Here is a 12566-nt window from a genome sequence, read left to right as displayed (position 1 = left end):
CGTGCAGGTTCCCTGCCCCTTCCGTGGACGTCAGCGCATGGCGCCAGCTATCAGTTCTGAGCGCATGGACGCACCCCATCCCAACCACAGATCCCAGAATTCGATCCCAAGCGCACGCCCTGTCAAGGTCGGAGTTGTTGGCATCCCTATGTAAAAAGGCCTTGCTTTTTTACAGTTATTTGCCCTTGAGCTCGTACTTGTCGAGGTCCGTGGGAGCTGCACAGAGCGCGTGCACTCGTCGTACGAGCATGCAGTAGAGGGCTTGTTGCGTTGATGCTAAATCATGACGGCCTTGCTATGAATGAGCGGCGGCGGGCTACAAGACGACTGCATTGCATTTGCTAAGGCTTGCCATCAAGCCGCGGCGAGTGCTTTTAATGTGGGCAATTCGGCGCTGCGGTCCAACGTGGTATGTGCCGGTGCTGCCACAACACCTGGCCATGGTGGATACAAACAACGTCAACTTGATACATTGATTCCGCTAAATGCGCAACACGGCACGTCAGAGATGACTTTGATATAAAATATATCAAAATCAACTTGATGACTCGGGGTCCGGCGGGTTATTACCGGAATTCCCACTATGGGTTTCTTTTTTTATGTGGTCCATCGCCAAGGTACTTACTTGATCGACCGGCAGCTTGTGATGTCTTCCCACTACTCCCGCGGAGCGCGATGAGCTCGGGCGATCGCATTCCGTCTGGCAGTGCTGCAAGGAGGACGGCGACGTCGCGCTCATCCTTCACCATGGCGAGGATGTCATGCAGCACAGCACATGGCAGGCTCGCCGACGTGGCACGCTGGCAGCGGCGCTTGGTCATTGTTGCTATTATATTAATAATTTGGAGCACCAACCTCTACCATTTTATATTCTGTGTATCGGATGTGAAGGGTATGACGTGGCGCTTGGATATTCCAGTAGAGTCCACATCGGATGATCTTGCAGACGGGCAACTTGTTGTCGTACAACGCGTTGGCGTGGAAAGCCAGTGAGCTAAAGAACGAAGTCAAAAGCTTTGCGAGCGTTGCACTACGCTGGAATGCGTGCGACTTCTACTTAAGAACGTGTCACTCACTACATGTCAGACAAGCCTGCGCTCGAGAAAGCCAGACTGTTACCCATTAAAAAAATGGAGTTAAACGCCATGCCATCGTGACGATTGGCGCGATGGGGACGTCAGGACGCCGGGCTGCACCTGCACGAGCTGGTGCAGCTTCATATGCTTTCGGGTGCCGTCGGTGTAGCGGCGCATGCCCACATGTAGCGTCATGTTGTGGCTCGCGCCCAGCATGGCCAAGAAGAGCTTTGTCGACGCCTTCAAGAAAGGGTTCGCCCGCACATTGACCGTGAGCGGCCGTCGGTTCGTGCCCGAAGCGAGAGCAACGACAAGAATCGCAGCATCGTCGTCACAGAGATGTGTCGCGCGGAGATTCAACACCTCAAGGCCTCTTGCCATCCACGCCGGCAGCGCCCGCGCCAGCTCGACAAACCCAGCCGTACCGAGCGGCGTGCAGTCCAAGTTGACGTCCTTCAGGCTGCGTGAGGTCGAGAGCCACTGGATGAGCTTGACGGCGTCGCCAGGTGTCTTGAACGTCGTATCCCGCACGGCGACCGTCGACAAGTGCGACCAGGTTCCAGTCGTTGTGATCGGAGCTATGTGGACGCGGACAAGCCGGAGTCTCCGGAGCGCGGGGCACAGCGCGAGTGTGTCGAGCACACTGGTTTCGGGCCGGTTGACACCGCCGTCGCCATTGTTGCCCTGGCCTTCGAAACGATCAAAGATGATCGTATGGACCTTGGTGCGATCGAGCTTCGTGACCAAGCCGAGGGTAGCACCGTTGCCGAAACGCGATTCCACGACGGTGAGCGATGCGATGTGCGTCAAGGGCTTTGGCGATGCCACCAGCGCTTCTTGAACGTCGGCAAATATTAAATTCTAGCGGATTTTCAATTAATATCTAGCGGATCCTCTCTAGGATCCATTCCTCGCAAACTGTGCGGCGTGCGTCCTCGTGAGCCTCGGTGCCGCTTGCCAAGGAGTAGTCGCTGGTACTCCAGCGACTCCGACAGCGGTTGCGTGAGCCGTGCGGCGAGGACGACCTCTGGCGGCGTCGATGCCAAAAAGGACATAAAGTCCGATTGTAGGACGACAACGAAGCATGCCGCTCGAGCAACCTGCGTGATACAAGCGACTACTCCGTGGCAAGCGACACGTAGTCTGACGAGGACGCACGCAGCACAGTTTGCGAGGAATCGGTCTTAGAATGAAATCCGCTAGACGATTCAGTGAAAATCCGCTAGAATTTAATTATCACCCTCTTGAACGTCCATCGCGCCCAAGAGGCTCAAGGTTCTCAGCGTAGCGCATGCTTGAATCGCATCGACGAGCGCCGACGGGTCGTGCACGGAAGAGCACCCAAGTGTCAACGACGTTACACGAGGTTCTTGGAGCCATGCAACCATCGCAGACGTGTCCATTGAACCGTATGCTGTGGTAATCGTCGTGAGCGTATGCAAATGCTGCTTTGGAAGCGCTGCCATGTACGTCGCCGTGTCGGATGTCGTGGCGTCTTGGATCGTCGCTGTCTGGACGTTGACGCAGCGTCCGAGGAGATGCGGAATCAGGTCCGGCTGCACTAAACGGCCTTTAACGATGACACTCGTGACGCGGTCGCCCCACGCATAGGCAAAGGCGCTTTGCAGGCCGAGCACAGACGGGTCCACGACCAGCGTCAGTGGCATCCTCGGCGGCAAGGTCGCATCCAGCCACGCGAAGGCGGCGATGCCAGCGTCAATGTAGATACCGGTGAATGCAGGTAGCGCGGCCATGCCAAGGCGCGCATGCTCGATCGGCATCGTGGTGATGTTCACGACTGGCCAGTGGTCGGCGAGGTCGACGACGGCGCCGAGGTCGCGGAGCGCAGCGAGCTCGGGCGATAGCATCTCGTCTGACAGCGCTGCAAGGAAGGCGGCAACGTCGCGTCCATCCTTCAGCATGGCGAGGATGCCATGCAGCACGACATATGGCAGGCTCGGCGACGTGGCACGCTGGCAGACGCGCTTGGTCATCTGTGGTCGCGGCAAAATGGATAAGTACCTCTACGAATGGATCGACCAAGGTATTCAATTTGGAGGGGATGACGTGGCACTTGGAGCTGCAAGGAACATCCAAATGGCGCGTACTACTCGTAGCAATTAACAGGTCCCGTGCGGGGTGAGCTGGTAGGAACTTTTGAATGCGAAGCGATGTTTACCGGTATTTGCGACGACGGCGCGTTGGCCTAAACAAAAGTCAACACGCGACCTTCGCTGCCCTGCGGTGCGCAGACTTTTCCCGGGCCAACGCGCCGTCGTCGCTTGCTGCAGTCCTCGCGCGCTTTCACATTCGCACCTAATCGGAAAGTTGCGTGAATTTCAGTCAAGTGCGTGCTGGACTGGGATCTTGGTCACATGGACAACAGGCCAGTGGTCGGCGAGGTTGATGGCGGCGCCGAGGTCTCGCAGCGCAACGAGCTCGGGCGGCAGGGTCAACGGCGGCTGCGCAGCAAGGAAGGCGGCGACGTCGCAGCCATTCTTGAGCATGCGGAGAATGCGATGGAGGGCAACGCCTGGGAGGCTCGACGAGCTCGTGGCACGCTGGCAGACGCGCTTGGTCATCGTCGAAATTGCTGGCGAGTGAGTTTCACCTCTAAAATTCGATATGTGGATCGATTTTGTAGGGTGATGACGTGGCGCCAGGACATGCAAGGCCATATTCCATTGGCATTGTCACTTAGATATACTATACATAGTACGTATGGACAAGTTAGATGTGCTTTTGTGTTAACGTTAATGTTAGGTGAGGGATTAGTCTTCTTTCGTTAGGTGAGGGATTCGTCTTCTTTTGTTTGCGGAATCCATGGGTCCGCTATAGCCGAGGCTGCAATGGACGTCGAAGAGAACGAGAATGCGGCCATTCTGTGCACGCCCAGCGTCGAGTATCAACACATCTGGCGTGCGTCCGACATCTTGTTTTTGTATGCGCATACTCAGTTTTATACGATCTTGGTGCCCTCCCGCGACAAATGCACCCAGAGCCAATGCACGCAGAGTCTTATGTCTGTAGCAAGGAAAGAGTACACTACTCCCTTGGTCTGTCGCACGTGCGACACCAACGGCAGAAAGGCGCCAGACGACAGCCCACATTCGAGAGACGCTGTCAAGTCCGCTGCAATGCATTGGCGCGTTGAGCACTCGAGTCAATGCCACAGCGATGTGATAGGCGACGGCGCCTTAAAGACACCAGACGACACCTCGTAAGGCTGGTGCAGGCGCAAGAGTGCTTCCACTTGTACGAATTGGTCACAAACCGCGCCATCAGACCTCCGGAAGCACGCGCCGAGATCGAGCGTGACGTTGTGGCTCGCACCGAGCGCGGCCATGAGTCGTCGCGCACTCGCGAGCGTGAGAGGGTAGTTTTCCGACAAATCAAGCGCAAAATGACGTCGGTTCTTGCCCGCGGCGAGGGCTCCGGCAAGCAGCGCCGCATCGTCGCCGTTAAGACCCGCGGCCGAGAGCGTCAATGTCTCCAGACCGCTCGTCATCCACATGGGCAGTGCTTGCGCGAGTGCATCCACCCCCGCCTTTCCGAGCTTCGTCCGTGTCAAGTCGACATATCGCAAGACGCGGGAGGTTGAGAGCCACCGGATAAAGTGAACGGCATCGTTTGACGTGCCGAAGGTCGTGCAACACACTGTGACATTCGACAAGTGCGCGCAGACATCGGTGGTCGTGACGTTGGAGAGGAACACGTCGTTGAGATCCAGCGCCTGCAGCGAGGGGTACGTCGCGAGGACGTTGATGAAGCTCGGGATGCGCTCGACTTGGAGATCGGCACCACTGAGATGTTGGAGGGCGAACGAGACGACGTTATTCGGGTTGAGCTTCCGGAGCACCTTGAGCGCGACAGGGGCGTTGTTGTCTTCGTACCCCATCTCACAGAGCGAGAGCGACGAAATGTTGTCTAGCGTTTTTGGCAGCGCAATCAACGCGTGTAGAAGGTCCAGCGCATCGTTGACATGCAACGACGTGAGCGTCGGACAGGCGTGGATCGCTTTGGCCAGTGTTCTCGGGTCGAGTGTCGTGTTGGCCAGAAAGGAGAGCGACGTCGCGCGCGGTCCTTGGAGCCACGCGACGATGGACGACGTGTCGACATCGGACTCGCCCAAAGCGTCGACCACAAGCGTGTGCAAGTGCGTGGTCGGCATCGCTGCCAAGAGCGGGGAGATGCACCTGTCGCTCTGGATTTCGACCGATTGGACGTTGCTGCAGCGCGCAAGCATTTCGGGGACCGGGTCGTTCTCGTCCTCATCCTCATCGCAGGCCTTGACAATTACCTTGGTGATGCGATCGCCCCAGGCGTAGGCAAAGGCACTGAGCGCACCCGGCACCGACGCATCTGCAACCAGCGTCACGGGCGCTTTGGGCGTCGCATCGAGCCACGCCAGCGAGGCCACGCCAGAGTCCACGTGCACGCCAGTAAAGGCAGGCAGCGCGGCAACGCCCAAGTGAGCATGCTCGATCGGAATCTTGGTCACGTGCACGACCGGCCAGTGCTCGTCGAGGGCGACGACAGCACCGAGGTCGCGAAGTGCGACGAGCTCGGGCGGTAGTGTCACCACCGGCAGCGCATCGAGCAGGATGAGGACATCGCTGTCGTCGTCCAGCATGTGGAGGAGGCCATGTAGAACGACGCCTGGGAGGCTCGACAACCTCGTGGCACGCTGGCACACGCGCTTGGTCATTTTTGAAATAGCTGGTGCGTGCGTTGTACCTCTAAGATTCGATATGTGGATCGAATTTATAGGGTTATGACGTGGCGCCAGGACATGCAAGGCCAGATTGCATTTGCGATGCCGTGAGAGATCAGGCACATGTACTGTCCGTAGATATAGTAGGTATGGTCAAGCTAGTTGTGTTTTTGTAATAGGTGAGGGATGAGTCTTCTTTTGTTTGCGGAATCCATGGGTCCACTAGAGCCGTATGACTGCGTTGAGATATGAACGCTAAACGGCGTGCCACGGTAACGGGCTGCGGGATGGCGACTGGAAGACACCGGGTGACACCTGCTGCAGCTGGTGCAGTTGTAAGAGGTCTTGGATTCTTGAGGCGTGGTCAGAAGCAGGACCATCGGCGTCTGCTTCAAAGAATGTATCCAGATGCAGCGTGACGGTCTGGCATGCACCAAGTGTCGCCATCAGTAGCTTGACGCTTGCGATTGTGAGAAGGTTGCTTCTCAAATCCACCGCCACAGAGCGTTGATTCTTGCTTGATGCGAGACCGACGGCTACGATGGCAGCATCATCATCACTACGCACGGCGCCTTGGAGCGTCAACGTCTCGAGGCCACGAGCCATCCACGCCGGCAGCGCCCGCGCCAGCTCGACAATCCCTTCTTTCTGGAGCGCCGTACCACTCAAATCGACTGACGTCAAGCAGCGCGAGGTCGAGAGCCACTTGAGAAGCGCAGCACGCTCTCGCGGCGTGTCAAAATCCGTGGATCGCACGCGCACGGTGGTCAGCTGCGGCCAGAAACCAGCCGTCCGGCTCGCGGCCGTCAAGTCGAGGTTGGTGAGGCTGAGCGTTGATAGCGCAGGACACATCGCGAGCGCATCGAGCACACTTGTCGTGACCACGTCGTCGCCTTCGTCGCCTTGGCATTTCTCGAGCGAGAACGAAACGACCTTGGTGCGATCGAGCTTCCGAAGCAGACTTACGTTCAAGTGGGCATCGAAGCCATCGTCGAGGATGGCGAGGGACGTGATAAGGTCCGTGATGACGTCACCAAGGCTTCTTTCAGGTCCAATGCATCGACGAGGCGCAACGACGTGAGATGCGAGCAATCGTAGATCGCGGTCGCCAGCGCTGCCGGATCTCGCACCGAGTTGCACGTGAGTGAGAGCGACGTCGCGTGAGGTCCTTGAAGCCATGCGATAATGCCCGATGCATTGACCGCGTCGTGGCCCCAGCCGTCATCGATCTCGAGCGTATGCAGCTGCTGGGTCGAGAGAGCGTTCATATACGTATGGACAGGCACAAAGTAGAACTCGATGTGGACCGATTGGACGTGGACGCAGCGCGCGAGGATGTCGGGGACCGGATCCTTACGGACATTGGCGCCTTGGACAATGACGGTCGTGACGCGGTCGCCCCAGACACGGGCAAAGGCGCTACAGGTGCCGAGCTCCTCGGGGCTCACGACCAACCTGATTGGCATCATCGGCGGCAAGGTCGCATCCAGCCACGCGAGGGCGGCGATGCCAGCGTCAATGTAGATACCGGCGAATGCAGGTAGCGCGGCAATGCCAAGGCGCGCATGCTCGATCGGCATCGTGGTGATGTTCACGACTGGCCAGTGGTCGGCGAGGTCGACGACGGCGCCGAGGTCACGGAGCGCAACGAGCTCGGGCGATAGCATCTCGGCTGGCAGTGCTGCAAGGAGGGCAGCCACGTCGCGCCCATCCTTCACCATGGCGAGGATGCCATACAGCACGACATATGGCAGGCTCGGCGACGTGGCACGCTGGCAGACGCGCTTGGTCATCTGTGGTCGCGGCAAAATGGATAAGTACCTCTACGAATGGATCGACCAAGGTATTCAATTTGGAGGGGATGACGTGGCACTTGGGGCTGCAAGGAAAGATCCAAATGGCGCGTACCGGTACTGCAATCAGCGACGAGACCACAGAAAGGCAACGTCACGCCGGCGGGGCCACAAGGGCACCACCTCGCACGAGTCGATGGTGCTCGAGGGCCACGCCGCCATCGTCAAGCTGCCCTTCCTCGACGACAACGACGCCTACCTGCTCATCGGCAAGGCGTCGATCGATCCCACCGCCCCGTACGTGCTGCTCGACGTCGGGCGCGAGGTGACCCTGCGCTATCGCAATGGCCACAAGTACATTTGGACGACGTAAAAGCACTTTGACCACCCAGGCGGCAACAAGATCCTCGGCGCCGACGTCGTCAGCGTCGTCGGTGGCATCCTCGACACAACGTCGTCACCAAGCTCACCACGTGGCACACGATAAGGCGCATGCAGCCTCCGCATCGAGACGCTGCCGTGCGATACCATCGTACGTCCTTCTCTGCCTGCGATTCCGTTGATGCAAACGAGGATGATGCTCATGGTGGTGTATAGGGCCATGTCGGGTATCAATTCACGGCGCCGGGCAAGTCCAAGGACGAAGGGTGTCTTACTTGTGCTCTCGCTTCGTCTGTACTAGTAGACGTGATCACCTCATGCTCATGCTTAGACTAGACGTGATCACCTCATGCTCATGCTAGTGCTTGTGGCCGGTTCTTTCAAGGCAACGGCGACCAGGTAGACGCAAGTTGCGCTGGATGCATGGACGATGGGCGATGGACGATGCGGTAGATGTACCAGACCTTGCACGTGGTGCGGGGCGGCCTTCCCACGACGACCACGGTCCAAGGCGACTACAAGTACACGCTGGGGATCCTTGCGTTTGCAACTGTTTATTGAGATCGAGAACGAGGTCGTCCTCTCTCTCCTGTCTTTTTTTGGCGTTGATGTTGGCGCAAGGCAAACGCGTCGATCGAGTGGGCGATGAGTGAGTGCGCAAGAAGCGACTGCCGACGGTGCCGTCGACGCTCGTCGACGAGTTTGCGATTAACCCTTAAACGCCTGAACGTTTTTTGCGGATAATCCGGTTAACCCGATCCTGCGTCGCCGCCGTGGCGATTGCAACCTACCATGTACTCTTGGCATCTCGCTCTGGGTTGTCTGATGTACCGATGGATGTAATAGCAAGCCAAGCATCTGGTGCACCCCCGTGAGCTCGTCCAGTGTGTCCGCGATATCATGAAGGACGCAGGCGTGCCTGTCAAGGAGATGGCCACGCGTAGGACCTCCTCGTACGCTGTTGGTGATTTGGACGCTTCTGGTGTTGCGACTAGAGGCTTCATAGCTTTTGGAGATGGAAACTTGGGGTCGGCAGGGTTTGAACCCGGCTAACTTGGTTCAAAATTCGCCAAACCAGAACCAACCTAAACCATTTTTCAACCAACCGTAACCACGAGGAAAACTGCATGGTTCAATCAAAGGTTAGCCGATTGGTTTAACGTGATAAAAGCATGCAATCACTACAAGTATAATATCATTTGTTTCCAAAGTTGTAGTAGCGAACAGCATCATCGCTTTCACTCATCGCGTCAACTCTCGCCTTATCCTAACGCTGGAAAGAATCGTGGAAGTCGTTGGGCAATGAATGTTGACTTGCTTGAACAACTGGATCCACGAGCGAATACTAGTCTCGGCCTTGAACATGGAATTGGAAGGCTGTCGCGGCCATGGAAGGTAAACTTGGCGGCGGAGTTGGCGCGCTCGGAGGGCACGTTTGAAGCCGGGACGGCCAAATAGTCCTTCGCCATGCGGTACAACCGCGGGTGCGTCTCGCTGTGGGGCTCCCACCAAGTCGAGGGATCGTCCAGACCTCGACATGCTCTTCACGGGCGTGTTCGCCACCGAGCTCGACTGCATGGCCGGGTACTCGCTATCCAAGGCTGAAAGCCACGCGGGTCCGTATCGAAGTGCGCGTCGTGCCATTTGACTGTCACGCGCCGTCGCTTTGCAGACGGCTCGGGCATCTGGGTCATATCGTCGTCGCTGCTCGGCACATCGTCAGCACCTAGCGGTAGTGATGGGTTGCGTGGATAGAGATGGCTGTATCGTCGCTGTCCTCGTCTGGTACGACGTACTCATCGCGGCGACGGATGCCACGACGAATAGGGGAGAAGTAGTCCAAAGACGGTTGGCTTTCGCAATCGAGGTACTCGTCGTGATCGCTCTTGCGTCGTTCGTCGCTGGTGAAACCGACAATATATGAAAGAATGCCAGGCTGTGAAATAGGATGCGTGTTTTTTGTCTTATAGCTACGCCGTGCTCTATCCGGCTATATCTACCGCTGATTCTGTGGTAGGCTTTTTGCACCCACCTCAGGAACTGTGTCTGAGCTTGCAGCGAGTTGGTTTTTTCTGGTTAGAAGGGTACGAAACTGACTCGGAACAAATTCAAAAAATCCAAACCACATTCGAACCAAACCGAATGGTTCAAAATCACCCGGTTTAACTCTTGGTTACTGAACCCTGCCGACCCCTAATGGAGACTTGTTGATGGTCGAGGGCAAGAAACACGAGGTGATATTGGCACGTTATGCGAATCATATTGTCTGCCTCTATGCTAGTTGGAGGTAGTGCAGCGTGCCGTCGTTTTTATCAACAGCGTACACAGTGTTGCCAACGACCTCGAAGAAAAAGCTCCACGTGCCGTCGTACGTCTTCCATTTCCCAGCCAACATGTCGGAGACGGACGTGACGCAAGATATGACGTTCGCAGCAGATACGACGCAGGCGGTGGGACCATCGGCGGCTGCGTACAATCCGTTGGCGACCTTGGTGTAGTTGGTGATTGCCTTCGTGGTCGCGTCCACGGTGGCGTAATAGATGCTGTAGCCATTGTCGTAGCCATAGACAAGTGCGCGGTCCTTGACAAACGCGCGTACCGCGTTGGGACGCCCGTACGTCCAGACTTGGAAGGACCCGAAGCCGTTGCCGTCGTTGGTCGCGCAGCGGAAATCAGGGTCTCGAACGCACAGCGTTTGACCGTCGGTGGGAGACAAATCTTTGAGAAGCCCCGTCACGAGCGTCGTCGCCACTTTCGTCGCCAAGTTGGTCATGGTGATGTTGTTTTGCTCATACGTTCTACTGTAGAGCACACCGATCGCGCATACATCGGTGGCCTGGCGGCGGCCGACGATGGTCTTCGTGTCGATTGGTGTGCCTGGGACCCACGCAACCACATGAGTACGATTGATAAAGCAGAGGCCTTGACTGTCGCCCGACACGCCGGAGAAACTCTTGCCAAGACCCAGCGGTTTCCATGTCGCAGGGGCTTCGGGCGTTGGCGCCGGTGCTTGAGTTGTAGAAGCCGGCGCTTCAGTTGTCGGGGCCGGCGACGCGGTCGTAGGCGCCGGTGCTTCGGTCGTCGGGGCAGGCGCCGCGGTTGTCGGAGCTGGCGCTTCTGTTGTCGGGGCCGGCGCTTCTGTTGTCGGGGCCGGCGTTTCTGTTGTCGGGGCCGGCGTTTCTGTCGTCGGGGCCGGCGCTTCAGTTGTCGGGGCCGGCACCGCGGTCGTCACAGTGGGAACCGGTGCAGTCGTCGGGACGTCTGCGCCGCAGCCTGCGTGCTCCGTGGCGGAAGCCGCGAGAACGAAGGTCGCGCACACGGCGAGGCGCAAGAGGACTGCCTTCATGGTACCGAGTTGGCAAATGCAAAAGTGAGGAACTATACGGTATCACCAGAGCTGTTGTCAGATGATGCATCCGTAGAGAGAGCGCGTGCAGATGGCCACGGATTCGATGGTCAGTCGAGCATGTGTACTCTCGTCACTCCCAGTCTTAGTTCCACTAGTTTATCCGGATGGTACGGACAGAAGCAGTCGCCAAGAATGGCCAAGACCGCCGGTGGTCGCCTGGCACATTGGTGTAACCGCTACGACGACAACGCGCTTCCTTGCGCAAGAGGCAGTAGACCAGACTCTCGACGCTTGGACGACGTCCAGTGCATAAATACTGGCGAGTACGCTGGCGCATCCGTCGAGTCGTATCTTCTCCGAGCTTCTCGAAAGAAACGGAGCACGTGTTACACCGCATTCTCTATCAGCGCCTCTTGGCTGCTTGCAACGCGCCGAGGCCATTCATTCATACGCACTTGTACTGTAGCAGGTGTAGTGGGTGCAAGCAAATCCAATCGGACGTAGTACGAGCTTGATTGCGCCCCACGCGGGCACCTTTCTGCGTGGGATGCGAGCCCTGAACGCAAGAAAGGCTCGATGGGCGTCGTATCTGCTAGATGGCGGTGGATGGGACGCGGCGCGTTTGGTGTCGCATCCGTGTAACGCGTTGGTGCTTCGGCTTCAGCGGCGCCTATGTGCCACAATCCCGTGCAAAACTCCCAGATGTCGGAACAGATGAACAACACCACGTTCCGTCGCGGCAACGCGTGGCGTCACCACGAGTTTTTTTCAACAGTTACTACTTTTGACCCAATATTTGCAAAAGTTACTACCTTGCGAGCCTATATTGAAAAAAGTTACTACCTCGACGGGATTGGTCGAAATGCTGAATAAAGCCTGCGAATCAATAAAGCCTGCGAATCAAGATGGAGCTCACGCAAATAGTGTTAAATGTATCTGAAGGCGTGGTCGCTCCAGAATATGGATCCGTTCGTTTTAAATTCATTTTAAAATAAGTGATTTTAAAATGATTTTAAAATATGGCGATTTGATAGCGAATGTTCGAATTAGACATGCGTCGACAGCTTGGAAATGCCCTTGTCGTCGACGTTGGCTCACGCGACGGTGCTTCCCTCGAGGGACTGGTGCAAAACAACCTGCTCCAAGCACTCATCTGGCGTAAGAAGCAAATGCAACGCATCTTCAACATCTTGACCGTCTGCTTGGATCGCAGTGGGTCGCCGGTCGACAAGGTTGAGCTCCTTGTCGTTGAT

At 57.0% G+C, this 12566-nt stretch overlaps 4 protein-coding genes across 4 annotated transcripts; 1 reads left to right on the top strand and 3 right to left on the bottom strand.

The window, feature by feature from the left end:
• Positions 1-1136: 1136 nt before the first annotated feature.
• SPRG_14651 (hypothetical protein) lies at positions 1137-3070 on the bottom strand (the record flags this gene model as incomplete). The annotated part of the gene is made up of 2 exons (XM_012354422.1): positions 1137-1912; positions 2485-3070. The coding sequence occupies 2 exons, from the start codon at positions 3068-3070 to the stop codon at positions 1137-1139; spliced, it is 1362 nt and encodes a 453-aa protein (XP_012209812.1).
• Positions 3071-4239: 1169 nt separating this feature from the next.
• SPRG_14650 (hypothetical protein) lies at positions 4240-7457 on the bottom strand (the record flags this gene model as incomplete). Its single annotated transcript, XM_012354421.1, has 3 exons — positions 4240-5813; positions 6354-6832; positions 6865-7457. The coding sequence occupies 3 exons, from the start codon at positions 7455-7457 to the stop codon at positions 4240-4242; spliced, it is 2646 nt and encodes an 881-aa protein (XP_012209811.1).
• A 52-nt stretch (positions 7458-7509) lies between these two features.
• SPRG_14649 (hypothetical protein) lies at positions 7510-7956 on the top strand (the record flags this gene model as incomplete). The annotated part of the gene is made up of 2 exons (XM_012354420.1): positions 7510-7633; positions 7721-7956. The coding sequence occupies 2 exons, from the start codon at positions 7510-7512 to the stop codon at positions 7954-7956; spliced, it is 360 nt and encodes a 119-aa protein (XP_012209810.1).
• A 2221-nt stretch (positions 7957-10177) lies between these two features.
• SPRG_14648 (hypothetical protein) lies at positions 10178-11362 on the bottom strand. Its single transcript, XM_012354419.1, has one exon. It carries the CDS (start codon positions 11308-11310, stop codon positions 10237-10239), a length of 1074 nt encoding a protein of 357 aa, XP_012209809.1. The 5' UTR covers positions 11311-11362; the 3' UTR covers positions 10178-10236.
• Between the last annotated feature and the right edge of the window lie 1204 nt (positions 11363-12566).

This window comes from Saprolegnia parasitica, assembly GCF_000151545.1.
Source record: "Saprolegnia parasitica CBS 223.65 unplaced genomic scaffold supercont2.161, whole genome shotgun sequence".
Classification (NCBI taxonomy): Eukaryota; Oomycota; class Saprolegniomycetes; order Saprolegniales; family Saprolegniaceae; genus Saprolegnia; species Saprolegnia parasitica.
Note: the sequence above shows the minus strand (reverse complement) of the source record. Positions and strands in the feature narration are given on the sequence as shown.